This window comes from Pholcus phalangioides, unplaced genomic scaffold (assembly GCF_987345545.1).
Source record: "Pholcus phalangioides strain wild (caught in Gottingen) unplaced genomic scaffold, Ppha-v1.0 ptg000013l_1, whole genome shotgun sequence".
In the NCBI taxonomy this organism is placed as follows: Eukaryota; Metazoa; Arthropoda; class Arachnida; order Araneae; family Pholcidae; genus Pholcus; species Pholcus phalangioides.
The window spans coordinates 28,798,212-28,807,880 of NW_028301606.1; the positions used below are offsets into that span (position 1 = coordinate 28,798,212).

A 9,669-nucleotide genomic window follows, 5' to 3' on the forward strand; every position below is an offset into this window, starting at 1 on the left:
AAAAAGTTCCAATTAATCTCTCCTAGATCCTTAAAATAACTACACATTGCAATTTAATCACCAATATTCCCAGAGGGCAATAATCACCAATTATTAGAATTTGATATGTCAGTTACGAAACCAATTATTTAGTCCAAAATTTATTATTTCCCAAAAATTTAATAATTGATCATTTGAAAATCATTTTGTAGCTGCTATATATAGTATTATTATTTTGTTCCGAAATTATCATCACTGCTTAATTTCTTGACCACATGTTCAAAACCAAATGTTCCAATACAGTATTTTCTTGTGCTGAAAGTTCAAATTTGAAATAGCTCACGCGTGATGCAAACGCTTTTGTTGGATTGTTTCAGCACGAATAGCCTTACGAAATTACATCAAGGAGTTTGGTCGGGTTCCGATCAAACAACGGCAATTTTTTTTTTAAACCGAGTTACAATAAATCCAACGCGAAAAACCAATTAAATTCTAACATACATTCTATCACACAAAGGGCGCCATTTTCAAAGGAATAAGTAGACTCAACTTTTTTCCTCAAAAGTATACCATAAAACCTTGGTTTATCTTCAGCGCTAGCTCCACATTTTTTTAAATGTTGCTCAGCGGACAGAATATTATCATGCCAATTCGAATCACAAACTAAGATCGAAAAAACGGTATCCATGGTGTGCTGAAATTACGTCGGAATTTTCAAACTTTTGTCTTTCAATATTGTATGTTTAACAACTTGGTCGAGAGAAGCTAAATCTGACTTGCATAATTTTTTCAAACTAAATTTGCTCATACAAAAATCATGATTTTTTCCCTTCCAACAAGAAATTTTAATATTAACTTACATAGAATTAATATACGGGAGTTCGTAAATGTTCGAATTATCCACAATTCGAATCAATTATGTTCGAATTAACCAAGTTCTACTATAATATCTTTTTTTTTTTTTGGAGCTTTTTTTGAAGATTTCTGAAGGATCAAGAACATTTGACACATGAAAATTTTGGAATAATGAATTCAAATAATATTAGGAACTTTCAGGGAGTTCTAACGTTAAATAACTACGATACAACTTTTCAATAATTTCATCAGTCGTTAGTAACTTGTGGCAATACGCGTAGATGAAATATCTGGAAGAAAATGTGCTGCTAAAGAGCGTATTTGAAGCCAAGTTATTCGAACTTACCCAGTGGAAGAAAATGACTACGTAACCGTTTAAGGGAAAGTAAAATAAAAGGCTATATATAAGCATTCGGTCTAAATACAGTATGCTGTTCGTATAAAGATAATTAATTTCGAATTCTTTTCTATAGGAGTAGAAATTCATTTGATACGTGAACAATAATATGTATAATGATTCAGTAACTAGTGACCAGTGCTCTACGACTCTACTCATAATGATACTATAGCCGAAGAATTGTTATTAACAGTTATTATAGAAAAGTGAAAAATATTTGTTTAGCGCAGTCTTGTTGTTCTCTTGGTTTGTATTAATGTTATGTTTTCTTCTTTTTTTTTTCTAATCAACACCCGACACGGGAGAAATTGTGAATAGTACTTCGAAAGAGTAGTCTTTTAAATGTTTCAGGTCGGGGAATCTTCTGGAATTTCACCATCAATGGGGAATTTAGGGCTGGTATCATAAAAGGAGGTTTCTCTGGAATCGCTGGTGGGTAACTTGTTGGAATCTTTGGAAAAAGACTTTTTCATTTTGTGGAAGTTCCTATTTTTCTTCTCTTTTGGCAGTGTGTTATTTTCCCGTCTAGCGAATTCCTTCAGGAGAGTGTTGCTGCTGCTGGTTGTCGATTCCCGACGCCCGCCGCTGCTTCTGGAGTCTTGCGAATCGGATTTTTGCGTGTTCGACCTCGACCCGCTCTCTCTGGATTCCTGGGAATCCGTCTTTTGTTTGCTGGGCTCACTGGATACAGATTGTTCGGAATCTTGAGAGCTGGATTTTTTCTTTAACAAGAGCTGAGTCGATGAAATCACATGAGGAGGCGTGTCTTCCGCGGACGTCGGTAAATATTGAGGTGGAGAGTCTTGGAGGAGAGTCAGCTTGGAAGATTCCTGAGTTCTCGGCGGTGAGTCCTGTAGAAGAGTGAGGGTAGACTGCATCCTCTCTGGCTTTTGAGATCCAGAGCTCTCCTGTGATTCGTTGGAAGTTTGTTGAGGGATCGGAGATTTTTTGGGATGCCGGGGAACTTTGCGCGTTGTCGAAGATATCGTGTCTTCCTCGTCTTCGGATTCACTGGCTTCTTTCGTTTTGGCTTCCGATTGGTCGACTTCACTCTTGCGCGTTGACTCTTCTCCTTCGGATTCGTCCTCTTTTTGAAGTCTTAATATCCGTTTGATCCTGTCGAATAACGTCAGCTTTTCGTCAGCGAATAGCTCGTTGCTGTCGAAAGATATCACCTCAGATTCTTCCATACCCACCAATGCGTCTTTTTTCTTCTTCTGTCTCTTCAGCTTCTCCGTGGCCTGATAAAGTTCTGTAACTTTCTCTAAAGCTATTTAAAAAAATAAATCAATATTTTTATCAAAGTTAACCCTTTAATTGGTAAACATTGAAATATGCAAAGAAAAAAGTTTTTGAGGAGTTATATCGAGTAAAAGAAAAGGGTGTCTTGAATGTCATTATATAAGGGAAAACTTATTGTGGAGGGCTGAGAAATCAAGTGGTTAAGTCCAGATTTGATTGATGCGTACTTAGTCACATAAAATAAGCTGATAAAATAGCCTACAGGTGGCAACAATATAATTTTTTTGTCACGATAAATACTGATAGTTTCAAATGCAAATTTCTTTGTCTTGAAAAAAAATTTCAGAGTGACTTACACCACTTGAATTCTCAACCCCCTTATGGGGGAAAAAAATACGGGATGTTGCCCATAGCAACATTGCCAACTCAATTGCTGAATACAAAAACGAAACTAATGTTTCCTACAAGAGAAATTGGCAAAATAGGGAAATAAAACGTAAACATAAAAATAAGAATTCAAGTTTTTTCAACTTGAAAAACATACTCTAGGTATACTAAAGAATTTGAACATATTGAGAAGATAAAAATTTGTGAACACTTTACAGTTTCATATGGAAAGCTTTAAAACAGTTCCATGTGGCGCAAAACACTAAATCCTCTTGCAATTTGATCAAAACAGTTGAATATCAATTTTTACAGCATCTGCATCGTTCCTATGATCATGTTCATGCCATGCGAATCATATCGATTGTCCTGCGTAGGGAATGGTAACTTCTTCTTAGGTTATAATTCCAAGTCCAAAAATTTCCTACGGCTTTTTTTCTTTTGCTATCATTCATAAGATTATCTGCAATTACTTCCATGAATTTTTTGCTCAGGGTTTGTTTTTTTCACTCACGTCGATTGTTAAACCAAGCATTTGCAGTGCATAAATCGAACAGAATACTGGTAAGTCTGATACATCATTTACAAGATTCACGTCAAAGCATCATTAGAAGTATTGCAGAGCAGCTTTGTCTTCACTGGAACAAAAAATTTCAGATGAGTTAGAGCAAGATATTCGATGAAATGTCTTGCTTCACCCAAATCGAATATTCTGGCGTTCTTCTGCTCTTTCTTAGCTTTTTGTGAATGCGCATATCCGTAAGGAACTAGATCCTGGAGGTTCATCGCTTTCTGAACTGTAAAAATACTTATTAGCTTCCTGATGAAAAAATCCCAAAAAGCAAGGCTGGCACAAGCATGAAGCGATGAGGCAGCTGCTGAGTGCGGCATGATTACAGGGGCGGCAATTTTTATGGCATATTTATTATGACGGACTTTTCACTCCCGCAAATTTTAACACATCGAAATAATTTGGAAGGGAAACCGCAAGTGGATAAATAAGCGCAGGTAAATACAATACTTGTCCGTGTTTAAATGCTCTATTCAACTCTTTGCTCTCTTCATCTCAACACACCTTTCTTTCTTGCACTTCCGAAAAGTGCCACCTATATTTAGAGGAGCTGATTTCTGAAAAAATTGAGTTCCTCTTATTTTTTTGTTAGGAATCTTTTCACTCTTTGTTAGCATTTTTATAATTGGATTTCCTTTCATTAGTCGAATCCCCAGCACAAATTTGGATTCGTGGTTCATCTTCCGACAAATGCCTCTTTTAGCCAACACCATACTAGAAGAATCTCTAGTATAGTACTTTTTGACTCTGGAATGTTCTGACTACCCATTTCTGTACAGGCCCCCAATTAGATGCCTGGTCAGCCGAGGCAAGCAGGCATTTAGGTGCACCCCAATAATGTTGACGGTGGTGTTGAGAGGTTAAATTGGCACCCCCGTCCGGTACGGTGTCCGGACCACCGGACACCTCTGCTTCTGTATACCTACAGGGTGATTCAGAAAAGATAGGAAAAACTTTAAGAGGTGATAGTACACACCGATACAAACAACTGTCCTCAAAAAATGCATGGTCTAACGTGAAACGCAAACGCGCTAGCGCATTTCGAAACGGCCGCTCCGCAAACGTTAAAACGGCATTCCTGTTGATATTTATCGGGAGAAAAAGAACATCGTGCATGCAAATGTAACCTGGGGAGGAAGAAGAAATCGCATGCGAATCTGCATCACAGTGAATAAAAGGGGCGGACGCCAGCCCTGTGAAGTTATTCCAGCGTGCAACCACATTCTAACAGTTGCAACGTTGGGGATAATGACGTACTTTAGTAATTGAAAGACTGAGTTCGCATAAAAGTGAATAAAAGGACTGAGTTCATGCCTTTTATTCACTGTGGCGCAGATTTGCATACGGTTTCTTCTTCTCCAGGTTACATTCGCATATGGTGGTGTTAGGGCCCTTTCACACGGAGCGGATGCGGACGCGGATGCGGATGCGGGTCCGGAAGAAGTTTTAACAATTGGAATATACTGCGCCTTTCAGACGAGCCGAAAAATCTCCGCACCTAGGAAATGTTCATGCGGGTCCGGACGTCGTCCGCATGTGTCAAAACCTAAGTGCGGGCTCCGCATCCGCACATAGAAGTTTTGACAATAGGTTTATTCGGAGCTATTCAGACGATGCGGATGCGGAGCGAATTCGTCCGCATCTTTGGCTACTTTTTGAAGGTGATTTTTCACGGAATTTTTTTAATTATTTGCCATAAATACCCTTAAAAACACCATATGATGGTCCCTGCTCATTAATATAATGTACCTACATACGTCTATCCCTCCGTTTCCTTCTGAGATGGAGATATAGCAACTTCAACTGCCTTTTGTCCATATTTCACAATTTTATACAATAAAACCTGCCAACAACGGCCACTGACGGGACCAAAATTATAAGCCGTTCTGTTCATTACGAATATTTAATTGACTAAATACTTGAATAACTTTTAAATTTAATTTAAAAATTTTAATTTTTTTCTTTTTAAATTTTTAAAATTATTTAAAAAATTATAAATATTTGAAATATTATTTTAAATATTTATTATTTTTTTAAATTTTTAATCTTTTAATTTTTTCAAACTTAAAAAAAAATTCTTTTATTAAACAGTGTTATCCACGTACAATGTTCATTCAGGGCCGGATTAAGACGTTTGAAGACCCTAGCCCTTGAATATTGTTGGTGGTTCCCCCGACACCTACAAGTATATTTTACTCAATATTCAGTCTATAAATTTAAAAAAATGAAATTTTATATTTCAGAAATGACTAATCTAAGGATGGGATTTCACTATAAAAGGTTTATGAAAGTTATTTTATAAAACTTGAAAAAAGCAACTAATAAATTTATCGGTTGCATTAGAGCAAATGCAACCGATAAATTTATTAGTTGCTTTTTTTTAAATAATTGTTATAAAATTTTTATAGTGTAATCCGGCCGGGATTATACTATAAAGTTTTATAAAAGAACTTTTATGAAAGTTGAAAAATTCAACCAATAGGCGCATCGGTTGCATTCAAGAAAATGCAACCGGTGCACACACACACACACATTTTGCATTCAAAAAATTCAACCAATAAGATAATATTGGTTGAAGTTTTCACGTTTTATCAAAGAGCTTTTACAAAACTTTTATAGTGTAATCCCGGCCTAAGGCTTATTTACACTATAACACTACATTACTATTACACTACACACGGTATTACACTATAAAACTTGAAAAATGTAACCAATAAACACATCTGTTACATTCGAGCGAACTTAACTGATCGGCCTATCGGTTGCATTTTTCAAGTTTTATAAACTAACTTTTATAAAACTTTTATACTGTAATCCCGGCCTAAGACAGAATTGTGATGTGAATATTTCTAAGCACAGACATTTTGAACGTTCCCACCCCTCCCCTTTTTTTCTACTTGCAAATTCTTTGATATCTCCTGAATTTTTTTTTTAGGAACATATTAGTTTTGGATGTTTTTGGATTGGATTTTTCGAACATTGGATGTGTTTTTGGAATTTTTCTTCCATATTTTTCCGGAAAGACAGATTTGTTTTCAAAATCTTTTGAAAATATTTGAAGACATTTTCTCCCATCGACTACTTGTGAGGATCGGAATGAAGATCTTTATTTCATCATTAAATCATCTTTAAATCATCTTTATTCCCATATTCTATGTGGCTCTAGACTAAACCTTCAAAGAATACCTCTAGGCTGCATATGGGCACTGAATCAGGGGTGAAGGAGAAAAACAGTTACAAAAATTGCGAAAAAATAGTTTTTATGCACGAATTTCAACCTAAAGATGCGGGCGAAACACCCGCATCTTCAGTGCTCGTGTGAAAGGGTATGCGGACCCGCTTCCGCACCCGCGTCCGCATCCGCATCCGCGTCCGCTCCGTGTGAAAGGGGCCTTATATGGTGTTCTTTTGCTCCCGTTAATTTTCAACAGGAATGACGTTTTAACGTTTGCGGACCGGCCGTTTCGAAACACGCTGGTGCGTTTCATGTTAGACCATGTATTCTTCGATGACAATTAATTGTATTGGTGGGTACTATTACCTTTTTCCCATGTTTTCTGAATCACCCCAGGGCCGCCATTTCAACTTTTCCCGGAGTGGGGGGGGCAAAGAACATGTACTAAATGTATGTATATATATATTTGTATTATATATATATATATATACACCATTTTTAGTGTATTTTCAAAAACCGGGGGGGGGGGGGAGCAGCGATCCCACCTGCCTCCCCCGCCCCAAATGACGGGCCTGAATCACCCTGTATATATGTTCTTTATATCTCAGTGGTTTCCAACGTAAAGTTTCTCGCGGAACTCACATAAGGCTGTTCCGCTGAACCCTTAATGATAATGAGGCTGTTCTACAGAACTCAAACAAATTTTGGAATATTTATCCAAGAATCCAAGAATGTGTGCACCTTTTGCCGTCTCAACAGCATCATAGCCCCAGGCCAAAATGAAGGGGGGTTTAGGCACCACGTCTTAATTTACATATTTAATGGCATAAATAGTTGTGCCAGGTCTTACCGTGGAAGCTATTATTCAACTGAGGTACTTCAATGACTCCCACAACGGGGCGGGTCTTGCAGGGCTCCTGCCCGGGAATGAATCTATTTTTGTTTTTCACACTACAAATTCATATTAGAGGCCTGTGAAAAGTCTGACTTGGGGCCCATTAAAGATCTCATCCTAGGGGCGCTACTGTGGGGTGCGGGGCCATGGATCTCTGTGCCGTGCCGGTTGAACTAATGGTTGAGACTCACGAGGTTAAAGCCCTGTCAGATTATTGAGAAGCATATTCACGAATTAAGAGATTTGATTATAACCATCACCAGAATAAGAACTTCCGTACAAGAAATCTGACACATGAATTTTACTGAAATAATCATGAGATGCTAATCATTGAATCATGGGGTGTTCATCTGAGTTGTCGGTGAATATCTCCTGAGTATGAAATCGAGCATTTATCCCCAATGGTTCAAGTGTGCACTGTGGCAAGGACAGGGCTATTACACGAGGGCAAGGGACAAACCTCATTGTTTTTTCCACACAATAAATTCACTATAGAGGAGCCCCACCAAAGATAGTCTTCGAGAGGCCCAACTCTAGGATGGAAGGGGGGGGGCATGATTAGCACCGATATGCTCGCGGTAAAAAAATTCTTACACGAAATGTGCCTTTTAACTCTTTTTCCTCCCTCCCTAGATAGCGGGGCACATTGCTTTCAATGTTTCTCTGCTCATTTTCTTCATTATAATGAGTGTTATACTTATGTTATTTTACCATACACAAATAACAACTGTTAAAACTTCGAAGCAAATTTGATAATTTAACTTATATTATTCCTTATAAAATGTTTGTAAATATAATTTTAATTTTTTTATGCAACACATTAATCAAAACCCGTTTGCTATAAAATTAGCATTGAAGAATAGTAACAGTTTCATTTAATAGGTGGCGAAAGAGGTTTTGATGTTTCTACATGTAAATGCATAATACTTAACAGGCAAAAAAAATATTTTCTGCATGCACCAATTCATTAAAAATTCCCTAGAATTGTATATATCTGGTACGTGTATATGCGGTGTAACGTAGAGAGAGAAGAGAAAGAGTAGTAGTCTTCATCAAGTGATTTATGTATGACCTCTACACGTATATTATCGAAAGGGGTCTAATTTTTGTCTGGAGGTGGATGCACCGCATACCCATGTGAACGGGTTTTGTAATATAACGGGATGTAAATCTTTCCTCCTCTTTCTTTACCCCTCTTTCCCTAAGAGGGAAAAAGGTCGTCGATCTGGTGCCAGAACTCCCAATGCTACCGCATTATTGCACATGCATAAACGGGACTTTAGAAATATTTATCTAGTTATCTCAACCAACCCGATTACTTGCGATATTCAAACGGAATGCAGAAAATTGCATTTACCTGTCCTTAGGCTTGTATCTTCGATTTGAACTTTGTCTAATAAGAAACGAAACCGCTTCGTAATCTCCTTTCTCTTGTAATCGGCTTCGATCTCTTGTTTTGTTCGTGGCACTCGGCACTTCATGAAGCAACACAACAGGACAACTGCGGAAAAAGAATGTTTTAATGCATCATATTATGCTTTAAAAAAATCCGTAGGTATCTCAGAATTGGATGAAATGCAAAGAGCATTTAGCTACAGCCAAAAGAATGCTATGAATCTATTGAAAAAAACATTGACATACCTACGGTTATGAAACCAGCGAGGGCCAAAAACATTAATTGCCAGACTCTGAAACCCATGATGACTTCTATTTCCATCCAATCGGCTTCTTCCTCGGCCATTCCACCGAGTGGATCGCATTCCGGAATCGGTTGGCTCATCTAAATGGGAACAACAATAGTCAAATATATTTTCCGCATAGCTGAAAATTTCAATTCTCAGTATCTCTATCGTTAATACTAAAAAAATGATAATGATGGACGGAAAATTTCTATTGACATTTTATTTGAAAAAAAAAAAAAACTTAAAGCCCTTCATTCATTATCCACTGTATGTGTACTCCTTAAATTATAAGATAAAAGCCTCTTATTTTTAGCATTGACAAGTCCAGATATTTGTAAATTTGATTTCTCAACGGAACTTTTCCTTATACCCCCCTTAGTTTGCATCCGCTGAAAATCGGAAGAAAGCCTACTTCATTGAACAAAGATATGACATTTTGAAGGGGGGGGGGGGGTTAGTGATTTCTACTGTGCCACTTAATGCTTGAGA

At 37.4% G+C, this 9,669-nt stretch overlaps 1 protein-coding gene across 1 annotated transcript; it reads right to left on the minus strand.

Moving 5' to 3' along the window:
* Positions 1-929: 929 nt before the first annotated feature.
* On the minus strand, positions 930-9,272 carry LOC149078925 (uncharacterized). The gene is made up of 3 exons (XM_089240523.1): positions 9,140-9,272; positions 8,856-8,999; positions 930-2,501 (listed from the first exon to the last, which is right to left on the minus strand). Exons 1-3 carry the CDS (start codon positions 9,237-9,239, stop codon positions 1,579-1,581), a joined length of 1,167 nt encoding a protein of 388 aa, XP_089096649.1. The 5' UTR covers positions 9,240-9,272; the 3' UTR covers positions 930-1,578.
* Positions 9,273-9,669: the final 397 nt, after the last annotated feature.

Coding starts and splice junctions, on each gene's coding strand:
- LOC149078925 (XM_089240523.1), bottom strand. CDS start 9,239: ATGGCCGAGGAAGAAGCCGATTGGATGGAAATAGAAGTCATCATGGGT. Junction 9,000..9,139: donor CGCTGGTTTCATAACCGTAG/GTATGTCAATGT, acceptor CTTTTTCCGCAG/TTGTCCTGTTGTGTTGCTTC. Junction 2,502..8,855: donor AGATACAAGCCTAAGGACAG/GTAAATGCAATT, acceptor TTTTTTAAATAG/CTTTAGAGAAAGTTACAGAA.